The sequence below is a fragment of the Pan paniscus genome, chromosome 2 (genome assembly GCF_029289425.2).
Source record: "Pan paniscus chromosome 2, NHGRI_mPanPan1-v2.0_pri, whole genome shotgun sequence".
In the NCBI taxonomy this organism is placed as follows: Eukaryota; Metazoa; Chordata; class Mammalia; order Primates; family Hominidae; genus Pan; species Pan paniscus.
Genome location: NC_085926.1, coordinates 32,931,066 through 32,954,965, shown reverse-complemented (window position 1 = coordinate 32,954,965; position 23,900 = coordinate 32,931,066). Strand labels below are relative to the sequence as shown.

The window sequence follows — 23,900 nt, the reverse complement described above, 5'->3', positions numbered from 1 at the left end:
TCATTTCTTACTTTTCAAGGAAAAACATGTTTTGTGACTTGAGTTTATCTGTCTAGTGACCTTGCAGCTGCACAGCCAGGGAAACAGGGTCTTCACAATGCCTGGTAAGGGAGGAGAGATAAGGCTTACTAGCCACAGAAAAACAGGTGGTTTTTAAGGACTCCAGCTCTTTCTCTTTCTTAGGGGAATTGGGTTTTCTTACATACAACTGAGTTTCTGCTTACACACTCTTTAATTTCTCTTAATTCCTGTTCTGTTCCCCTCTTTGGTGCTTTTTATAACAGAGGTGTTAATAGAAAGCACCATTATTTGCCACCTCCTCTTGGAGCTGAGCTGCTTCTTCTAAACAGCAGTGGCTGATATCTGGTTAATGTCATCAACTGCACGGTAGTGTGTCAGGCTACTATTGCCTCCATAGTTGACTGAATACTACTAATAAACAGGGGTAAAAGGCAAGGGAGGATGAAGGAGATGACAAGAATAAGCAAGAACCCACTAATGAGGGTTTTGAATCCTCCAAAGGCTGAGAACCATCCTTCATGCAAGGAGTCTGGGGACCACCTGGACCAAGTCTGAACTGGAACGTGGGCCAACTCGGGCATTCTAGCTGTGATTTCCATGACAGCTCGGCCATTATCATCGATTTCTAGGCAACAGTTGGTTAAATTAAATTTTCCACATACTCCTCCTTCCGAGGCTAAGAGGTAATCTAAAGCCAGCCTATTTTGATATATAACATTCCTCATTTGTGTTGCTTGGATTGCCAATAAATCTAGTGCCTTTGATGTTTCATTGGTTATGATTTCAAGGACTGCCTGCAACCTTATGATGTGGTTGAGCATATAGATGGGGGTACGGTACCCCCATGACCTGTCTTGCACCCAGGTAGCTGGCCCATAGTATTTAATGATTCTTTCAGGAGGCCATTCATTATTTTTCCAGTTTCCTACGTCCATATTCTTTTTGATATTTGTGTCTATTTTTGTGATTATGCTTCTTCTAGTTTTATTTTTATCATAAACTGGATATCTTAAGAGTTCCTCTTGCCTTCGAGGAATTAGAAAGAAGGATGGCTCGATTGTTTTTAACACACATGCTCCTGTCCGTTTAGCCAGCAGCTGCCAATATGCCCGTGTTCCACAGATCCAATATAGGCCAGAGGGTTCCTTCCAAGCAGTTGGAGCCTCTAGCTGATGCCAAGAGTGGCTTAGAGTAGAGAATCAAGAGAAAGGGTTTGGATCTGGTAAGTAGGAGTCGTTCTGGGCGTTTCTCCATAGAGTTTTGTTTTTAGTCTCATCATAATACTGTTGCCCTAGGCAGGTTGTTTCTCCTACTGCCTCTGTGAAAGCCTTTCCCCATCAGGCGATATAGTACTTTCCAATTATGGAGGCTTTTAACAACCAAACACTGGCTGAGGCTTTTGGTTTACTGGCAGGGTTAGGCGAAGTGAAGTTATCTTGTGGCATTAATTCCTTTGCCTCCCACGGCCACTGGTTCCCCATATTAGTTCCTCCACGTACGTAGCATGAGGAAATTCCTAAGCTGCCAGCTATGTTTTCAGCTAGCTGAGCAAATAAGTTTTTGGTTGATGGAGGAAGCTCGGGCACTGGCTGATTAAAATGCTCATAGAATGACTTATGGACCCGGAATTGCAGGGTTGGATGCATTTGAGTCCTTCTAGTCTTTTTGACAATTAGTAGTGGAACTCCAAGGCCTGCTCCTTGTCTATCAACTCATAATAGTGCTGTCTGTCCTATAGACCAAAAAGGTAGCTCTGGCTTTAAGATAGTAATATCTAAAGGATTGCATGTCCTTGTCTTACAATCTGGTTTGGTTGACATACTACTTAGTAGAGCAGTCCTTCCTGAATATAAATGTTGGAGCTGTGTTAGCGTAGACCACTGAATGTTACAGTCCGGGCATCTGATTTGTGGTTCTCCGTACAGATGTTTAGGACTGTTGCTGCTAAGCCTCTCTTGTGTCAAACCATTGCAGATTGCTTCTGGTTTTTTATGGTTATGAACATACATGGCATGGCAGGCATCAAAGTACAAGGAAATAGGCCCTTTATAGGAGGGAGGGGATTATTTGGTTTGAGCTATAAGCTCTCTTTCTTTTTCTCTCTCCGATTTAATATGAACCTCAAACCAGAATTTATAGGGTAAGAGCTTAGGGTAAGAGCTTAGCCTCCAGTGTGGTCAGAGCAGGGCAGTTGTCCTTCTTACCGGTGGTTAGGTTTCGCCGTAGGATTATTCGGGTGGGGCGATTTGGGTCTTGCTGGCTAATCCACTGGTTGTCATCGGGAGTCACTGCTGCCACTGGTTTCAGCCGGCTATGGTGAATCCAACGTGTGACACCTGCAACTTTAACAGCAGTGAGAGTAGACATGATAACAATATGGGGCCTATCCTATATGGGTCCTAGAGTGGTTGAATTCCATTTTTCAACCTAAACAAAGTCCCTAGGTTTGAAAGAGTATACAAGTCTGTTAGACTTATAGGCATTCTTTTCCATACCTAGCCATGCATCTTTTGCATGGCCATGCTTAAAGCCTGCATTTGCCTTTTTAAAGTTAGTTTTTCTAGTTTACAGAGATTACCTTTAATCTGACTTATAATGGGGGGTGGCCGGCTGAACAAAATCTCATAGGGCAAATACCCAGTTTGTTAGGTGGGGGTGCACCTGACTCGGAGGAGGACCATGGGCAAGACCTTGATTCCACCGTGAGTTTCTTGACAAAATTTCTTCAGCAGCCGTTTGAGTGTTCGGTTCATGCAGTCCACTTTACCTGAGCTCTGCAGCCTGTAGGCTGTATGTAATTTCCACTTTATTTTTAATAGTCAAGTTAAGTCCTGAACTATTTCAGCCACAAATGTTGGTTCATTGTCTGATCTTAGAGTTAGAGGCAGTCCAAATCTGGGAATAATGTCTCTTAACACCTTGGTCACCTCTAGTGCCTTCTCTGTCCAGGTGGGGAAGGCCATGACCTACCCTGAAAAGGTGCAAATGAACACCAACATGTACTGACAGCCTCCCTCTCAGGGCAATTCGGTGAAGTCCATAAGCAAATTTTCACAGGGCATGGCTCCTGTTTCCTGAACTCCCGGGGGCCAAGTAGGCCCTTGTGGTGGATTGTTCTGAGTGCAAGTTAAACACTGTTTGTTTACAAATGGCTCGAGTAATAGCAGTGAGTCATGGCACATGGAAATGATGCCTTAATGATGTCTTTAGTGCTGTTTTTTCCATGTGAGTTCCTTGGTGGAACTCTTTTACAGATCTGGGGGCCACCATTTCAGGTATGGCTAGCCTCCCACTGGATAATTTTTACCATCCTCCTTCAATGTAGTTCTTATTTTCCTGGGAAAACCAAGCCTTTTCATTTGGAGTGTAGCTTGGGATCTCCGGGAGGGGAATCTCCAGGAGGAGAAGCATAGCTAAGGCTTCTTCTTTAGAAGGTGGAGTTGTCATTGCAGCCTGCTTTGCCTCTTTGTCTGCCTTTCTATTTTCTTTAGCCTTTAGTGTTCTTGCTTTTTGGTGCCCCTTGCAGTGCATCACTGCCACCTCTTTTGGGGCCCATACAGCATTTAAGAGCTGTAGAATTTCTTCCTTGTTACTTTATTTCTTTACTTCCAGCAGTTAAAAGTCTTTTTTTCTTTATAAATAGCCTCATGAACATGCAAAGTGGCAGAAGCATATTTGGAATCTGTGTAAATATTTGTCTTTTGGCCTTTTGCTAGCCAGAGAGCTCTTGTCAGAGCTATTAGCTCTGCTTTCTAAGCAGAAGTTTCTGTAGGCAAAGACTGCACCTCTGCTACTGAGTCCAAAGTCACCACTGCATACCCAGCACGACGGACTCCCTTTAGTATGAGACTGCTTCCATCAGTAAAATATTCAATGTCCGGGTCTCCAAGGGGCCGATGTGTCAAATCTCTCCGGCTTGAGAACACTCTATCTACCACATCCACACAGCAATGAAGGGGGCCTCCTGGGACTGACTTGATGAGGAGCTAAGGTTTAGGGTATTCACAGTTTTTAAAGTCAGTGTATTAGCTGCCCATGCCAGTAGGGCAGTGGCAGCTAGTGCTTTAAAACAAGGAGGCCATCCAAGTGCCATAGAATCTAATTGCCTGGATAAGTATGTCACTGGGCGATGCCATGACTTTATGGCTTGAGTTAGAACCTCTATGGCCTCCCTTTCATTTGTGGACATACAAGAAGAAAAGCTTAGTTAGTTAGATCTGGCGGTCCTAAAGCTGGGGCCTGAGTCAAGGCTTCTTTGATTTCTTTAAAAGCCTTCTCCTGGTTGGCCTTCTAGAGGAGGGGCTCCTTCTTTCCTCTTCTTTGTGGCTTCGTGTAATGGCTTAGCCATGAGCAAGAAATTTGGGATCTAAATGCAGCAGAACCTTGCTGCCCTTAGGAACTCTCTTATTTGACACCAGGTGGTTGGAGTAGGAAGTGCACAAACAGCCTGCTTTTGTTCACTACTAAGCCATCTTTTCTCTTGGCTTATATAAAAGCTTAAATGCTGGACACTTTTAGAGCAGATTTGAGCTTTTTTTTTCTTGACACTTTATACCCTGCCTTCCACAGCAGGTGCAGGGGGTCTTGGGTTTCTCCTGGGTGCAGTAGCCCTTGGCCAGTGTTTTTTTCATACCATGGCCTTGACCATTCTCCTTATTCTTTTGACATTTATCCTTCCAATGTCCTTTCCTTTTGCACCATGCACATTAATCTGTCTCTGGCCTTGGCTGGTTTTTAAACTCCTGTCCAGACCAGCCTTTTCCAAGACTGCATTCACGCCCATGTCCATGCCTCCTTGCAAAGCCAGCTTCTCTTCCCGTAAGGGCTGCTGCTAGTAAATTAACCTTTCTTAAGCTTCCAATCAGCCTCCTTCTTTGCCTCCTGATCTCGGTTAATGTACACCTTGGTAGCCACTTTCACTTTGTTAGTGGGGACACGAAGTTCATCCAAATTGAAAAGCCACTCCTGCCGCCCTCAGCCGCTCTGAGTTGGATTAGTGGTCATTCCCCGGGAGGTGATCAAGCTCCCCTTTGTCCTTATGGGACAGGCTTCCCTGCCTTGGGCCCTTGCTCCTTACCGTGGTTCCTGAAGAGCTGGTATTGTCCTGCAGCCCCACCCCCGGTTCCGTTCCGCTACCAGGCAGGGTGCTGGGATGCAGGGAGAGCTGGTTTCCATCCAGGTGAAACTCCCCCGTGGTGCACCTTGGATGCCAGGTCTCCCCTGGCCCTGAGGCTCTAGTCCCGCAGACAAAGGAGACAGTAAATCTGTTGTCTCCATTCGTGGGCGAGCTCCCAGAAATGTAGCAGGATTTTAAGGAATCAGAGAGACCGATGGGGTTCAGGAGAATATTTATTAATTATTTAGGTGCACCAGCCCAGTCAGATTAACATCCAAAGGACTGAGCCCCAATCAAAGGGTTAAGTTACCTTTTAAGCATTTTGTGGGTAGAGGGAGATATATAATTCACATACCATCTTGAACCTCCACCTCCCAGGTTCAAGCAACTCTCCTGCCTCAGCCTCCCTAGTAGCTGGGATTATAGGCACACACCACCATGCCCGGCTAATTTTTGTATTTTTAGTAGAGATGAGGTTTCACCATGTTGGCCAGGCTGGTCTCTAACTCCTGACCTCAGGTGATCTTCCTGTCTTGGCCTCCCAAAGTAGAAGCAATTGTTTTTTGTATGTTGATCTGGTATCCTGCAACCTGCTGAACTCACTTATTAGCTCTAATAGTTTTATAGTGGATTTCTTAGAATTTTCTGCATATAAGATCACATCATCTACAAAAAGATAATTTTGCTTCTTCCTTTTCAATCTATATCCCTTTTATTTCTTTTTCTTGCTGATTTTTGTCCTGATGAGAACTTCCAATACAATATGAATACAAATGGAAGAGCAGACATCCTAGTCTTGTTCCTGATCCTGGGGAGAAAGCAGTCCATCTTGCACCATTAAGTATTGTATTAGTTCATTCTCATGCTGCTAATAAGGACATACCAGAGACTGGGTAATTTATAAAGGAAAGAAGTCTAATGGACTCACAGTTCCACATGGCTGGGGAGGCCTCACAATCATGGCAGAAGGCAAGGAGGAGCAAAGGCACGTCTTACATGGCAGCAGGCAAGACAGCATATGCAGGGGAACTGTCCTTTATAAAACCATCAGATCTTGCGAGACTTATTCACTATCATGAGAACAACATGGGAAAACCCACCGCCATGATTAAATTACCTCCCACCGGGTCCCTCCCAAGACACATGGGGATTATGGGAGCTACAATTCAAGATGAGATTTGGGTGGGGACACAGCCAAACCATATCATTCTGCCCCAGCCCCTCCCAAATCTCATGTCCTTCCATTTCAAAGCCAATCATGCCTTTTCTACAGTCCCCTAAAGTCTTAACTCATTCCATCATTAATGCAAAAGTCCAAGTCCAAAGTCTCATCTGAAACAAGGCAACTCCCTTCTTACCTATGGGCCTGTAAAATCAGAAGCAAGTTAGTTACTTCCTAGATACAATGGGGTTACAGGCATTGGGTAAATACAGCTGTTCCAAATGGGAGAAATCGGCCAAAACAAAGGGGCTACAGGCTCCATGCAAGTCCAAAACCCAATAGGGCAGTCAGTAAACCTTAAAGTTCCAAAATGATCTCCTTTAACTCCATGTCTCACATCCAGGTCATGGTGATGCAAGAGATGGGCTCCTACAGCCTTGGGAAGCTCCGCCCCTGTGGCTTTGCAGGGTATAGCCCCCTCCCAGCTGGTTTAATGGGCTGACACTGTCTGCAGTTTTTTCAGGTACACAGTGCAAGCTGTTGGTGGATCTACCATTCTAGGGTCTGGAGGACAGTGGCCCTCTTCTCACAGCTCCACTAGGCAATACAGCAGTGGGGACTTTGTGTAGGGGCTCCAACCCCACCTTCCCTTCTGCACTACAGAGATTCTCCATGAGGGCCTCACCACTGCAGCAAACTTCTGCCTGGACATCCCAGCATTTCCATACATCTTCTGAAATCTAGGCAGAGGTTCCCAAACCTCAATTCTTGACTTCTTTGCACCTGCAGTCTCAACACAACATGGAACCGGCCAAGGATTGGGGCTTGCACTCTCTGAAGCCACAGCCCCAGCTATACCTTGGCCCCTTTTAGCCATGGCTGGAGTGGCTGGGACACAGGGCACCAAGTCCTTAAGCTGTACACTGCAGGGTGGCCCTGGACCTGGCCCAGGAAACCATTTTTCCCTCCTAGGCCTCCAGGCCTGTAATGGCAGGGGCTGACACAAAGGTCTCTGATATCCCCTGAAGACATTTTCCACATTATCTTAGTGAAGAATATTCAGCTTCTTGTTACTTAGCAAATTTCTGCAGCAGGCTTGGAGTTCTTCCCAGAAAATGTTTTTTTTTTCTTTTCTATTAAATCATCAGTCGGCAAATTTTCCAAATTTTTATTCTCTGCTTCCTCTTGAACACTTTGCTGCTTGGAAATTTCTTCCACCAGATACCCTAAATTATCTCTCTCAAGTTCAATGTTCCATAGATCTCTAGGCCAGGAGCAAAATGCCACCAGTCTCTTTGCTAAAGTATAACAAGAGTCACCTTTGCTCCAGTCCCCAAGAACTTCCTTATTTCCATCTGAGACCACCTCAATCTGGGCTTTATTGTCCATATCACTATCAGCATTTTGATCTAAGCCATTCAACAAGTCTCCAGGAAGTTCCAAACTTTCCCACATCTTCCTGTCTTCTTCTGAGCCCTCCAAACTGTTCCAGCCTCTGCCTGTTACCCAGTTCCAAAGTCGCTTCCACATTTTCAGGTATCTTTACAGCAGTGCTCCACTACCTGGTACCAATTTACTGTATTAGTCTGTTCTCATGCTGCTAATAAGGATGTACCTGAGACTGGGTAATTTATAAAGGAAAGAGGTTTCACAGACTCAGTTCCACATGGCTAGGGAGGCCTCACAATCATGGTGGAAGGTGAAAAAGGAGCAAAGGCACATCTTACATGACAGCAGGCAAGAGAGTGTGTGCGGGGAACTGCCCTTTATAAAACCATCAGGTCTCATGAGACTTATTCACTATCACAAGAACAGCATGGGAAAAACCTAACCTCATGATTCAAAGTACCTCCCACTGGGTCCCTCCCATGACACGTTGGGATTGTGGGAGCTACAATTCAAGATGAGATTTGGGTGGGGACACAGCCAAATCATATCAAGTGTGATGTTACCAACATTCTTGAACAAGTCGTTTTATGGACCAAAGTTTTCATTTCTCTTGGATCAATACCTAGGTGTAGAATTATTGGATCATAAAATAGGTATATGTTCAACTTTACACAGAGTTGTCTAACAGTTTTTCAAAGTGGCATTTGTACCTAGACATCAATCAGACTTCTGTTCTTATATATTGTCTATCACATTTCAATTAGTTTTGGAAAACAGGAAGATCCCCAAACTGTGAACTTTTTACTGCACCTTAATTGGAAGTCTTTCTAGTAATAGAATGAACAGATCTGTAACCCTCAAGAAGTTCTTAAGGACTCAGATTAGAAATAACTCTTGTATTTACAACTCAAATCCATTCCCTCATATATTTACCCTTTGTCCACTGCACGAACTCCCTCAAATTCTTCCCTGGTCATTCCATGAAGAGGAGCCCAACTAGACCACACAATGCTCCATGTGAACCATCGTTCACTTTATTTGTGTGTGACATTTTTCTTGTGACATCAAAACAATTAGGAGGAAGCTCCCTAACCAAGGTAACCATGGCGAGGTGGTTGTACAGTCTAGTCTCGGCGCAGAGCTTTTTCCTGCCTGCTCGCCTCCAATGATAGTCTGTTTATATCAAGCATGATCAAAAGAATTCAAACATTCTGCAGGCTCCAGCATGCTATCTTGTACCTATCTCATACCATAAACTCAGTTATTCATCCCCAGGACTGACGTCAGCATCTTCTTCAAAGCACTGCACATCTCTGTGGGCAGGTGTTACATCAGGATGACATCCGCATGCTCAAGTCACCTGGGAGCCCTATGTTCTAGAGTATCTCTGTGTGGTTTATTTTAGTCAGTTCTCCATCATCATAAAGTTCTCCTTTTTTTCCTAAAATGGAAATATTGCTATTGCTTTGGCAGATTATGAAAGTAATGCATGTTTGCTTAAAGAAATAAAGAAGCCTAGAACATACAAAGCATAATTTTTTCCTCTATAAAATGGCTAACAGTTTGGGGTTTATACTTCCAGGTTTTCAAAATGCACTTAAGATATTATGGACATTTGTGAATGGTATAGGTATATAGCTGAAAGTTATTCTTTTTAATGGCACCATATTTCATAGTATGAGTATATGTTAATTTACTTATTATTAAGCATTTCAACCATATAGAAAAGTACCAAGAATAATGTAACAAACATCCATGTGCCACTTGGTAATTTGAAAAAAGTTCAATTGCATTTAACTGCAACCAGATGACCCTGTTTGTCATTTGTCTTTTGACTTTTTCTTTGGGGATGTTTTTGTCATGCATATTTTTAATTCACATAGTTGAATTTATTAATCTTTTCCTTCATGGCTTCTGAATTTTGAGTTATTTTTAGAAAGGCTTTGCCTGCTGCACAAATTGTGAAGAAATTGTCCCATGTTTTCTTTTAGAACTTCTATTTTTCCAATTTTTACATTTAAATATTTTTTTCTGTTTGGAATTTAACCATGTATAGTGTGACATATGAATCAAGCTTAATTTTTTTTCCAGATGCCAATACATTTGGCCCACTTCTGAATAAATAGTTTATTGTATTCCTCCTTTGATTTAAGTTGCCATCTTTAATATGCCCTAAATTCTCATGTGTATTTTGATCTCATACTAAACTAGATTTCCCATTCTGTTTCATTTGACCTTCTGCAACATTGCTGTATGTTTTAATTAGCTAATTAATTTAACATACATATTAATTTATAATATGCATATCCTCATTGCTCTTCTTTTTCAGAGTGGTCCTGGCTATTTTTTGTTGTTGTTCATTCTTATGTAAGCTTTCAAATCGGTGTATGTAATTTATAAAAGACTATTAATATGTCTTGAAGAATAACATTGTATTTAATAATTTAACTGAAAAGAACTGGTGTTTTTTATACCATTGAGCTTGCTTGTATAAGGCCTTTTCTGGCCTAGTGCTGTAATAGTGTTTTAGACTAAGTTGTTCCCATATATTTTCTATCTATTTCATACTATGTATAGATTATATATATTTTAATTATTATTTATTTCTATTCTCTTTCATAATGTGGGTCTGTTATCCCACATCTTCTGATTGTTATTTGTAAATATAAATGTAATTGAGTTTGATGTATTAACATCTTCCCTTATTAACTTGCATAATTATCTTATTGTTAATAATAGTTTTTCAGGTAATTCTCTTGGGTGTTCCAATTATTCAACAGTATTATTGGAACTAGAAATATTTTCCCTTCCCCTTTCCAATTTTTTAAATAAACTTGTATTTTAGAATGGTTTTAGATTTCCAAAAAACTGGTGAACATGGCACAGAAAGTTCCCATTTACTGCACATCACATTTCCCCTGTTATTAACACCATACATTAGACAGCTACATTTGCTATACTTACTGAACCAATACTGATACATTATTATTAACTAACGTCCATTCTTTTTGGACATGTTTCCTTAATGTTTAGCTAATGTCCTTTTTCTGATCCAGAACTAATGACATGTAGTTGTCTCCTTAGGCTCCCCTTGGCTGTGACAGCTTCTCAGACTCTCTGTTTTTTTTTTTAATATGTAGTCTCACTCTGTCGCCCAGGCTGAAGTGCAATGACGTGACCTCAGCTCATTGCAACCTCTGCCTCCCGGGTTTCAGCGATTCTCCTACCTTGGCCTCCTAAGTAGCTGGGACTACCCGCATGCACCACCATGCCCAGCTAATTTTTGTATTTTTAGTAGACGGGGTTTCACCATGTTGGCCAGGCTGGTCTCAAACCCCTGACCTCCAGTGATCCGCCTGCCTTGGCCTCCCAAAGTACCAGGATTACAGGCATGAGCCACTGCCAATTTCTATACCTCTACTTTATTCCCCTTATCTTGTGGAGCTGGTACCTCCAGGGCAATGTTTTATAGAAGTGGTGATCACAGGCGTTCCTTCCTATTTTTAGCTAGCTGGAATGCCTCTGGAGTGGCCCATGATGCCTTTTCAGCTGAGATAGACATATTTTATCATGATAATGAAATCTTTTCTGTATTTTCCTATGTTTCTCTAGTATTCCTCTCCAGATTACAGTCAATGGTGTCATTTTTCTTAGTATTTGTCTTTGCATTGTTTAATGTGCTTATGTTTGTGTTTCTGCCTAGGACGAAGGCGATGGCAGCAGTTTTCCAGGCTAGCTGTCTTCACAACCTGATGGCTCTCTTCTTTTCTGCTGCCACAGAGACAGACTGCCTGCCTCCTGCAAATTTGAAATTTGGCAAACCTGCCTCCTCTGCTTCTCGGAACCAAACTGGGGCCAGGAGAACTTCTGACCCAAGTGTTGATCACCTCTCTTCCTGCACCGCACTGTGCACCCTCTGCTCAGGAAATGCCTTTGGCGTGTTGCTGACGTCTGTCCGTGCTCCATCTCTTACCACCCTGCACTTCACCCTTTCCCACACAGGTTTCACCTGATCTCAGCTGCTTTGGGCAGACCATCCAGGTATTTTGGAGTCTGAAAAGGATCTCTGTCTCCAAGTCTGGTGCAAATGGAGTTTGGGGGTTTTAAAATTCATTCTTCTTGCTGCTGTTTCACAATTTCTCAGAAAAGGTGAAAATGCAGACTTTGGCAGTTATGTTCAATATGAAAAGTCTTAATAAAGTAATTTTTGACCTAAAGCCCACCAGTATTTCTGGAACAATTCAGTCAATCTTTGAACTTGGTCACATAAAGTCTTATTAGAAACACAACGGGGATTTTGAAGACAGGACTAGTGAACTTTGTGTAGTTAAATAGAAACTTGAATTGCCAGTGTAGAGTACTTGATTAAGAGATAAGGAAATCCACTCATTCAGTAAAAAATAATTGAGTTTTGTGCTAGCAATTTTACTAGGCAGTTAGGTGGTGGGTATTTTTGGTAGAGTGAGTCTAATTCATGATTAAAATATTGTTTCTCCTGAACCTCAATTTCTTGGAGTAATAAAATCAACCTTATCTACTTTAAGAAGAGGGTAAAATGAGTGTCAATATATAAAAGCACTTGGATTTCTGATTTTCTGAAAGGGGAATTTGGAGCTATTGTAAGCTTTCAAGCGGTAAAGTATTATGACCACAAAAAGTGGGTGGAGTTTATGTCTGGTTCATTTGAGTCAAGAAAGGCTGGAGATGGAGTGGACAATCTCTGACTGGATGTAGGGTACAGGATATAGAATGACAGGTGGTTGTGGCATGACCAAGGGTAGAGATGGGCTGTAACGATAACAGGAATAAGGTGTATAGGGAAAGATGCCTCAGGGCTTGAGACACGCAAATTATGGGGCCAAAGTGAGACTGACTAAAGGAAAATAGAGGAGCCAACTGTTAAGTGAGGTTGATGGTTGGAAGGCAATTAATGAAGCACATCCCTGATGCAAAGATTATGTCTCCTCATTTTCCCGCTCCTAGGTCAGTTTCCATTTACGTTAGGTGCTCACTTGTCCCCAGTTTGATCAGAAAGTCCTTGTTTTAGATTGGGATTCTGGAAGCTTGCTCTGAGGCTCTTGAGATTAGCATGCAGGAGATTTAGTAGGGAGTCCTCTTGGAAACCACACCTGTAAGGGCATAAACAAAGCAGACTGGGGCCGGGTGTGGTGGCTCACGCCTGTAATCCCAGCACTTTGGGAGGCCAAGGTGGGCAGACCACCTGAGGTCAGAAGTTTGAGACCAGCCTGGCCAACATGGTGAAACCCCATCTCTACTAAAAAATACAAAAAAATTAGCCAGGCTTAGTGGCGGGCACCTGTAATCCCAGCTACTCAGGAGGCTGATACAGGAGAATCGCTTGAACCCAGGAGGCAGAGGTTGCAGTGAGCCAAGATCACACCACTGCACTCCAGCCTGGGCAACAAGAGCAAAACTCTATCTCAAAAAAAAGAAAGAAAGAACGCAGATTGGACAGTGGGAAAAGTTGAACTGCAACACAGTTGCAACAGAGGCCTCAGCTAATCTTATGGGAGCTCTGGAGTAGCAATGGCCCTTCAGAGTTATCCCAAATCTAGGCAAGGGGCAAGTGCTTGTATCTCCTCATTATCCAGTCACTGAATATGAGCTGCCCCCAGGGAGGATGATTCCTGAAGGGAGACCAGCTGAGAGCTATCAGGGCCAACATTCCTGACGACTAGTAGAGAGTGCTTCAGTCCTGAACTGGTGGGTGTGTGGACAGCGCCCCTTAACCCCCTGACAGTCTCAAGCCCAGAGCAGGATGGCAGCTGACTCAGTCCATAACTCAAGGCTGCTGCCTCTTAGGTCTGTACTTTTCTTTGGTCTCACCTTTCCCTACTTTGCTCCACTGCCCCACTCCCATGCACTTTAACTACAAGAAAACCCTACTACTACCCCCTGACCACACAGTGCTCTCTTAACACCGCTGTGCCTTTTCAGATGCTATTTCATCAGGCTGGGGAGTCCTTTCTCCCTTCCCTTCATCAAAATCATGCCTCTCCTACAAGGTCTACTTCAAAAGCTAATCGTATTATGAAAATTTAAAATTTAATCAATTTCTCCTTCCTCTGGAGTCCCAAAGAATCTTTCTTGTGGCTCTATTATCATACTTGTCTTGCTTGCAGTCTAGTTAATCCTGCGTTTGTGTTTCCTTTATCAGATTGTGAATTCCATGAGTGGCAGAACTTACTTCTTTATCTCTTTATTATTTCCATAAACTAGCATTCTGCTTGGCACAAAATAGGCAACTATTTCAATAGAAATCGTTCCAAATTGTTAGGAGAATTCCTTGCAAATAATCTCCCTAAAGGTCTAAAGACCCTTTGGCTTCACCCTGTATTATTCCTTCTCATGAGAAGCAGATGAAATTAATTTACTTATTCAATAGAATTTGAGAACCTACTGTGGGGCAGATATTGCCTGGACTAGTTCCTATTACTCTTGTTGTTATTGTTGTTGAGGTAAAATTCACATAATATAAAATGAACCATTTTTAAATGTACAATTAAATAGCATTTAGTATATTCACAATATTGTGCAACCCACCCTTCCAACTCGTTCCAAAACATTTACATCACCCCAAAAGCAAACCCACTTCTATTGTTCCTGAGCAAATTACACCTAGGCTAGGTATGTTGCAACAAGAAAGACATGAGTCTAATGTCTGAAAATTTACAGTTAAACCCATCTTTGTTTAGAAATCATGCTGGCTTGTTGGGTGCAGTGGCTCACACCTATAATCCCAGTACTTTGGGAGGCCGAGGCAGGCGGATCACCTGAAGTCAGGAGTTCGAGACCAGCCTGGCCAACATGGTGAAAGCCTGTCTCTACTAAAAATACAAAAATTAGCCAGGTGTGGTGGTGCATGCCTGTAATCCCAGCTACTCGGGAGGCTGAGGCAGGAAAATCGCTTGAACCTTAAAGGCGGAAGTTGCAGTGAGCCGAGATCACACCATGGCACTCCAGCCAGGGCGACAGAGCAAGACTCCATCTCAATAAATAAATAAATAAATAAATAAATAAATAAATAAATATTTAAAAAAGTAGAAATCATGCTGGCTTTCTTTCTATGGTTCTTTTGCTTAATGGGAAGAAACTTTCTTTTGGGTATTCTAAGAGGGTTTTGTTTGGATGTCACCAGAGGTTCTACATTCCTGTCCTGAGGGAATATTCTCTCCAACTTTGGAATAAGGGGAGCTCTGACTGACTTTGAGGAAATGAAAGACCCATCCTGAGGCAGAGATATGGAAGTAACTTGGATTGCACCTCACCATTGCTTGGTACAGCCTATGATGGAAATGAAGGGGCAGTAAAGCCCCTTTGACCAGCCATTGTCTTTTGGTGCCCTAAAGTTTCTATCTCACTATGATTAAATGAATAAAATAAACAGCTCTACCAGGAAAAGAGAGGCAGCCGCTGATTGGGCATATCCAAAACTTTCCTTTATCTATGACCCAGGAACATAGGTGCTTTGTAGTCATCATCTTTTTTTTTTTTTTTTTCAATCCCTCTGAAGCATGTTTTACAGAAGAGAAAACTGAGGCTAAGAGAGAAAAGTAACATGCTCAAACTAACAAAGGAATGCAGAGCTAGGATTTGGCAGATCATAGCCCACCTCACAGAAGTTGTCTAAGCAACGACTGCCTAGGAATTGGCCCATCCCTAACTTCTTTTTTTTTTTTTTTTTGAGACAGAGTCTCACTCACTCTGCACCCAGGCTGAAGTGCAGTGGCATGATCTCAGCTCACTGCAACCTCCGCCTCCCAGGTTCAAGCGATTGTCATGCCTCGGCCTCCAAAGTATCTGGGATTGCAGGCACACTGGCTAATTTTTGTACTTTTAGTACAGATGGGGTTTCACTATGTTGGCCAGGCAGGTCTCGAACTCCTGACCTCAAGTGACCGGCCCACCTTGGCCTCCCAAAGTGCTGGGATTGCAGGCATGAGCCACCACGCCCACCCCGTAACTTATTCGCTCTCGTCTCCAAGTCCCCTACGGCAAGATAGCAACACACAACCCGAAGTGGAGATGGCAACAGTGAACGCTTTGATTCCTCCCCTTGGGCGAGTTCACATGTACAGCATGTGGTGAAGCAATGGCACAGCAGCAGCTCTGATTCTCATCCACTGGTCAGGAGATCTAACACAAACAAGATCAGGAAAAAACGCTCCCTGGGGCTATACACAAGTTTATTTTATTTTATTTTATTTTCTATAAAGACAGCATCAACTTTCCCTCTTTAAAATCACTTTACTGAAAATGAATTTTCTGGAAATGCCTTCTTTATAAATGTAGAGCATGCAAGAATGTATAAACATAACAGAAGCATTCGTAACTGGTTAACTCAGTTGACAGCTTGCAAGATAAGTTTTTGTTTTGGGAAGAATTGGAGGTCTCCCAGATTTTGTTGGAGTCTTTGCTTAATTAAGGCTGTAAGGACAGAGATAGCAATTTATCTTAATAGTATGAAAGGATTAATTAAATGATTTAAATCACTTGTAAGAAATGACTGACCAAACTTTTTAGTCACCCAAAAGTTAAAAACTAAGGCCAGTGGCTGGGCCCAGTGGCTCACGCCTGTAATCCCAGCACTTTGGGAGGTCAAGGTGGGTGGATCACCTGAGGTCAGGAGTTCAAGATCAGCCTAGCCAACATGGTGAAACTCTGTCTCTACTAAAAATACAAAAAATTAGCTGGGCGTAGTGGCAGGCGCCTGTAATCCCAGCTACTTGGGAGGCTGAAGCAGGAGAATCACTTGAACCCAGGAGGCGGAGTTGCGGTGAGCCAAGATCGTGCCATTGCACTCCAGCCTGGGCGACAAGAGCAAAACTCTGTCTCAAAAACAAAAACAAAAAACTAGGGCCAATGTTTTAAGAGAAGATGACACTTTTCACAATTTCATAATTTTTTAACAACCATATTTATACAATGTCAACAATAACTTTTAGTTGATTGTTTTTATTTCAATTGATAGCAGGCACTTCAAAATGATTAAGGAGGTATTGTCATACTTTATTAATCCTTAATTTTAATTATGAAGAGATTGTTTATAAACAAGTAAAAGACCTTGGCTGGGCGAGGTGGCTCACGCCTGTAATCCCAGCACTTTGGGAGGCTGAAGCAGGCAGATCACCTGAGGTCAGGAGTTCAAGACTAGCCTGGCCAATATGGTGAAACCCCATCTCTACTAAAAACACAAAAATTAGCCTGGCGTAGTGGCACACACCTCTAATCCCAGCTGCTTGAGAAGCTGAGGCAGGAGAATCGCTTGAACCTGGGAGGCGGACGTTGCAGTGAACCGAGTACCACTGCACTCCAGCTTGGGTGACAGAGTGAGACTCCATCTCAAAAAAAAAATAAAATAAAATAAAAAATAAACAAGTGGCCGGGCGTGATGGCTCACGCCTGTAATCCCAGCACTTTGGGAGGCCGAGGCGGGTGGATCACGAGGTCAGGAGATTAAAACCATCCTTGCTAACATGGTGAAACCCCGTCTCTACTGAAAATACAAAAAATTAGCCAGGCATGGTGGCAGGTGCCTGTAGTCCCAGCTACTCGGGAGGCTGAGGCAGGAGAATGGTGCGAACCCGTGAGGCAGAGCTTGCAGTGAGCCGAGATCGCGCCACTGCACTCCAGACTGGGTGACAGAGCGAGACTCCATCTCAAAAAAAAACAAAAACAAGTAAATGACCTCAAATAAATGTATTCTTGGCCTATGTATTATTTATTTTATTTTTTTTGAGACAGAGTTTCGCTCTTTTTGCCCAGGTTGGAGTACAATGGCGGGATCTCGGCTCACCGAAACCTCCACCTCCCGGATTCAAGTGATTCTCCTGCCTCAGCCTCCTGAGTAGCTGGGATTACAGGCATGCGCCACCACACCTGGCTAATTTTGTATTTTTTAGTAGAGACAGGGTTTCTCCATGTTGGCCAGGCTGGTCTCAAACTCCTGACCTCAGGTGATCCGCCCACCTCGGCCTCCCACAGTGCTGGGATTACAGGCCACCGTGCCCGGCCTATTTAAAATTTTTTAATATTCCTCTGTTAAAATTAGAACAAAACATGTCCACAAACAAGTGAGAAACTGTGTTTGAATTTTCAGAAATATGTTTGGATTTTGAATGCCTTGTAGTTCATGTTTGGAAAGCAGACCTTGGCTAATGTCTTCATATCCTTACCCTTATATCAGTATAAAAAGTTTGGTTTCAATTAACAGATAATCCTTTACAATAAATAATTGAGATCTGGTTTCATCACTTCGCTAATTGTTTCTTCATACATCTGGCTCAATGGAATATACTTTGCCTGAGATATGTTATTAGAAAAACAGTTATCTATATTGTTCCGCAAAAGCAAGAAATTAATTGGAGGGCCCATTTGCCACAGCAAAAGGTAGCGATTTACTCCATCAGCCAATGCTCTGCAATTCCCTCTGGAGAAACCCATCAGTTCAGGTTAGAAGGGAATAGTCTTTGCCTTGCAATATTACCTACAACTTCATTCAAGCACTGCTCAGAGTTCTCATCAGACTGACTCATGCCTGCAGGCATGCCTGGTGTGAGGAAGGATGCCTCAGCCCAGGTGAACCCTTGCCAGGCTGGACTTGTCTAGTGGGAGAGAAAAAGCTGCCTGCAGGATGAGAAGCCGTCTTTCCACTATGGGTGTAAGCCTTCCTCCTGACACTGGCTCAGGAATCTCTTACTAAAATACAATTTTAAGTAAGCTCTGAATGTGGAAAGTTCATTGACTCTGCATTTCACCGTTTCATTTTTCTACAGAGCATCATGGAGATCATGATCCATGGTGGACTGCGTGTAAGATGAGCTGGGGGTGTCAGCAGAGTAAATTTGGAGGAGTCCACAGTATTGGCAGAGCACAAAAAGGCCCCTGCAGGTTTTGAAGAGCTGTAGGATGTACTTGCGAAATTTCTCCCCCAGAAAAAAGTAGATGATGGGATTAAGGCAGCAGTGCACAAAAGCCAGAGTTTCTGTGGCCTGGATGGCATAGTCCAAGTATCTTTCAAAGGTGCAGTCCTGAAGGACTTCTAGCTCCACCAGGGTCTCTAGGAAGAGCACTATGTTGTAAGGTGTCCAGAACCCAAGGAAGAGGACCACCACGGCAAAGATCATCTTCACCGCCTTGTTCTTCTTCTCATTTTTGCAATGCTGCAAGGTCCTGATGATCATGGAGTAGCAAAACAGCATGATCCCTAAGGGGATCACCAATCCGAGAATGTTGATTTCCAGGGAGCTGAGAACCTTCCACGTCGTGGAGTTGAGAGAGTACTTGGTTTTGCAGTAGGTATGGTTGCGCTCAGTATAACAAGTGCTGAACAGAAAGCCAGGAAGGGAGGCGAACACAGCCACTGACCATGTAGCCAAACTGGTGATGACCCCATAAGTCAAGGTCCTTGCCCTCAAGGAAAACACCGCGTGCACAATTGCCAGGTATCTATCAATGCTCATGAGCATGACAAAGAATATGCCACTGTAAAAGCCCACCAAGTACATCCAGGAAATCATCTTGCACAGACCTAGCCCAAAAACCCACTGGTCTGCTGCATAGTAGCCCCAAAAAGGGAGGGAAAACACGAAGAGCAGATCCGAGATGGCAAGGTTGAGCAGGTACACGTCAGTCATGGACCTGAGCCGCTTGTATTTGAACAGGACCAGAACCACCACAGAATTTCCAAGCAGACCAAATACAAAAACCAAGGAATACAGTGGGGGCAGGAAGAGCTCCCCAAATGCCTTGATGCCTTCTTTGGTGCAAGGCTTGGGGATACTTTCATACAGATAGTAATTGCTGTATATGCTTTCATCGAGGGTGGTGTCTGCTATATCCGTGGGGTTCATTTTTTAACTCTACAGGCTCCTCAAGGCAGGTCTGGGCCCAACCAGAAGCAGCTAATGAGGGGAAGAGCAAAGGAGATTTCTGTGAGAACAAAAATAAACCAAAGTGTTGCTAAATGCAGAGCATGGCTGTGTACTGTTTTGCTCCAGGTCTGTATATGCCTTTCCCAAGATGAAGGGCTCGATTACTCACAGGGCCCTGCAGCCAGACAAAATAATTTTGGGCTTTGGAGGCAGAAAGATTTGTTTCAGATTCCAGCTTGGGCACTCACTAATTTTCTTACCTCTCTGCCAGGAGCTTCAGTTCTCTCATTTGTAAGTGAGGATCATAAAACCCCCTTTCAAGCAGGTGTTCTTCGAGGATGTGTTTCAAAAAGATATTTCATAGTCTGGGGTTACTGAAATCACTTTCAGGGATGACAAAATCAGTTGAACAATTCTCAATTGGGTGTGTTTTATATGATCATGATCATCATCAAACTGCACGTAAAAATCAATTCTACGCACAGAATCCTATTAGAGTGGGAATTCACCTGATGGATCTAGAAAACACACATCGCAGCCAGAAATAAAACCTCTACCTCCCCAACCACCTTCACTTCCTATCTAAATTGGCAGATAAAGAGGTTGAAATCTTCTTAAAATTAATCACATGCTGACATGTGTATCAGAGCAATTCAGGGCTGAAGGGCTTTCCGACTCAAGGCCACTCCCTTGCTTCCTTCTTGAGGCTTTTGTGGGACCCTCACATTCCTTGTTAAACTCCTTTTCACATTCGTCAGTAAATTCACATTCGATCTCTCCCCACACCCCCACCACCACACACCCAATGCCCAAACTGTGTTTCTCAAGAAAGGGCTTTTGAAGCCAGGTGTGCAGTGGCCCACGCCTATAATCCCAGCAAGTCGGGAGGCCGAGGAGGGAGGATCACTTGAGCCAAGGAGCTCCATGCCAGCGTGAGCAACATAAGGAGACCCTGTCTCTACAAAAAATTGTTTTAAAAGTTAGCTGGGTGTGGTGGTACGTGCTGATAGTACCAGCTACTCAGGAGGCTGAGGCAGGAGGATCCCTTGAGCCCAGGAGTTCAAGGCGCAGTGAGCTATGATGGCACCATTGCACTTCAACCTGGGCAGCAGAGTGAAATCCTGTCTCAAAAAAAATAAAAAATAAAAAGGAAAGAAAAGATAAAGAAAAAAAGAAAGAAAAAAGATTTTGGTTTACTCATGCAAATAGATACTGAACACCTGTTACATCACAGAGTCTCCAAAAAACTTTGTTGAATGACTAACAATTCTAGTCTTTCTCCACCATTTTACCAGTGAAAATGAAAGGCATAAACAAGGCTGAGGAGTTAGGAAATTATCAGGAGAACAAAAAGCCAGGAGACACAGCTGGTAAGTGTCTGGAATTATTCTGTAGGCCTTGCGTGTGTGGTATTTCTTGCCTGGGAGTCTTGCTAGAAGCAAGAAGCAGACAAGTGTATATTTTTTATGAAAATGATCTATTTATTTGGGGCATGTGGACTCAGGCCAGATGTGTGCAGAAAGAGAGTCCTGCATAAATTAGTGCCCATCAGATGAGGGCTCAGAGGGTGTGGGGACAGGTAGAAGGTGTGTGGGCTGCAAGGTAGGTGCCAAGTGTAAGCCCTAGACTCGTGAGGGGCCTGAGCATCTCAGCCAGGTCCAGAAAGCAGTGTGCGACCGAAGACCCTGGGAATGTCCCCGTCCCTGCTTACCTTGCTTTTCTGAAAGCGGCTCTGAGGAAGGTCTGTGAGGCAATGCCAGGCTTGCTCAGGAAGCACGATGCTAAGAAGGACCGGTGCCTTTCAAGGGTGCGTGGCTTCCTGTGAGCACGAGTTATCTCCCTCACCCAACTGTACTAAGTTCAAGTGGGGTTTTTTGATAGAAGTAGGAAGCAGAAAATGATTCTTAGTCATTTCCCAAGACCGAAGGCCAAGAAGATGTGCCAAAAAAAGATTAAGAAAAAAAATGAAGTCAGTTTCTTTTTAAAAAAGATTTTTAGTTTTTTTTAAAATACAAAAATGTATTTGTTGGTTTTTAAAAAAGAGATTTTTTTAAAGAAACAGGGTCTCACTCTGTCACCCAGACTGGTGTTCAGTGGTGCAATCATAGCTCACCGTAACCTTGAACTCCTGGGCTCAAGTGATCCTCCTGCCTTAGTCTCCCAAGTAGCTGAGACTAGAGGTGCAAGCCACCATGACTGACTAATTTTATTTTTTGTGGAGATAGGGGTCTTGCTATATTGCCCAGGCTCATCTTGAACTACTGGCCTCAAGCAATCCTCCCACCTCAGCTTCCTAAAGCACTGGGATTACAGGAATCAGCCACTCCTTTTTGGCTTTTTAGTTTAAAAAAAAAAAAATTCCATTTAACTGGCCATATGTGGTAGCAATGATCTCTACATTTTGGATCAGCAACCTGTTTGCTAGTTTCTCATCATGGATATGCAGGGGCCAGCAATCAAGATGTGCAATGTTCTCCTGACAACTGGGATCTGAGAGGCCAGGGTGAGAAGGAAGGCCAGAGATAGTCAAGAAAAAGGATATTCAAGAAGAGAGAAGAGAAAAATTTGTCCAAATGTATGTGTCTGTGAGTGACTTGGAAGGCATCAGCCAACCACATTCTTTGATTCAATAGTTGACATGGCCTCAAACCAGTGTGAAGTGGCCTGGCAACATAGCTTCAAGTCCTTTTGCGTCAGGAAGACCCCTCACCCAAGCGCCTTCTGCTTGGGGATTGCGGAGCTTCATTGGCAGTGGTCTTGGCTGAGGTCTTGATCTTCACTTTGGATGTGGGTAGCAGTCATAAGCGAGGGGCTGACATGAGCCCTAAGTCTCTCATAGCCTCAGCTTTTTGGCAACTTCCAGATGCTTTCCCTGTGTTTCAACTGTTGCTTAGCTCTTTGGTTCAGCTTAAAAGAGCCATAAAGATCATTCTTTCTAAGGAATTGGCATAAATAGAAATTAAAACACTGAGCTAGAATGGTGTTAGGGAACCCCTTCTTTTTTTTCATTATCACTTGCCCCAAGGAGTCTTTTGAGACTTTTTTTCCTAACACTCCCTCATAAAATTTTAATGCTACAAACATACCGTATATCTATTTATACAGTGTATGTATATCTGTGCTTTATACATAAAATGAGTATGAAATTTTTCTCCCTCCAAGAGCCAAGTTTTATCTTGGGGGCAATATTGCCTCTACTGAGAATGCACGAGTTAGAGTAGAGAGTAGAGGCACTCAACTCAGGCTCCTTGCCTCCTTGAGGCATACAGCAATATCTGGAGACATTTTAGCTTGGGGTGGGAGGGAGTTACTACTGGCTTTTTTTTTTTTTTTTTTTTGAGAAGGAGTCTTGCTCTGTCACCAGGCTGGAGTGCAGTGGCATGATCTCAGCTCACTGCAACCTCCGCCTCCCGGGTTCAAGCAACTCCCCTGCCTCAGCCTCCCAAGTAGCTGGGACTACAGGCACGTGCCACCATGTCCGGCTAATTTTTTGTATTTCAGTAGAGACGGGGTTTCACCATGTTGGCCAGGATGGTCTTGAACTCCTGACCTCAGGTGAACTGCCTGCCTCAGCCTCCCAAAGTGCTAGGATTACAGGCATGAGCCACCGCGCCCAGCCTGCTACTGGTTTCTAATGGGTAGAGTCCAGGAACGCTGCTAAAGTCCTACAATGCACAGGACAGCCCACCACAGCAAAGAGTTGTCTGACCAAGAAGATCAATGGTGCTGAGGTTGAGAAATCCTGAGCTAGAGCAATGAGCTAGAGCAATGTTCCCCAGAGTATAAACTGTGGAACCAGATTCATGGATAGCCTGCAAAAGAGAAATGGGGATGGGTGGTCAGGTAGGTCTAGGGAATGCTGGGCTTGGGTTCAGGTTAAACACAGTTCCATCCTGCAATGCTTCCTTGGGGCCTTCCAATGCTGATATCATCCTGAGCCTCTGGAAGGAGGATTTGCAATGAAAATGTCCCACGTGTATCTGACCAGCCAATCTATGCCCATTATACAGAGTAATTTATAAAATGAACATATTTCCAGAAACATGGGGCCTGAAGAAGTTTCTGCCATTAAATTATAGACTTTGAGGTACAAGTTAGAGAGCTGGCCGGGGGCGAAGTGTGAAGGGCAGGAAAGCACATGCTGCGGCAGGGGCCTGGGCAAGTTCATCTGAGCACAACGCCTACATCTCCATGGGCTCTGCCCTGGGTGGGGGCAGTGTTAAGGTTCTAGAACATATGCTATCTAGAGGTCCAAATAATCATAAATGGGCATTGATCCATATGGGTCTATAGATGATCCCTGGAGAGCCAGTTAGTC

General features: G+C 43.5%; 2 protein-coding genes across 3 annotated transcripts in view; one reads left to right on the top strand and one right to left on the bottom strand.

Annotated features, from left to right (window-relative positions):
* GLB1 (galactosidase beta 1) overlaps window positions 1-11,905 on the top strand; it is a 140,011-nt gene extending 128,106 nt beyond the window's left edge. The window contains exon 16 of one of the 2 annotated variants that reach the window (XM_055109605.3): window positions 11,469-11,905. In XM_055109605.3, coding sequence (XP_054965580.1) covers window positions 11,469-11,498 — 30 coding nt within the window. In that variant the 3' untranslated portion in view covers window positions 11,499-11,905. Of the gene's footprint in view, window positions 1-11,391 lie in introns of both variants that reach the window. The other variant, XM_034956037.4, reaches the window with a different exon arrangement.
* Window positions 11,906-14,460: 2,555 nt separating this feature from the next.
* On the bottom strand, window positions 14,461-22,511 carry CCR4 (C-C motif chemokine receptor 4). The gene is made up of 2 exons (XM_057302009.2): window positions 21,294-22,511; window positions 14,461-19,612 (listed from the first exon to the last, which is right to left on the bottom strand). Exon 2 carries the CDS (start codon window positions 19,559-19,561, stop codon window positions 18,479-18,481), a length of 1,083 nt encoding a protein of 360 aa, XP_057157992.1. The 5' UTR covers window positions 19,562-19,612; window positions 21,294-22,511; the 3' UTR covers window positions 14,461-18,478.
* Between the last annotated feature and the right edge of the window lie 1,389 nt (window positions 22,512-23,900).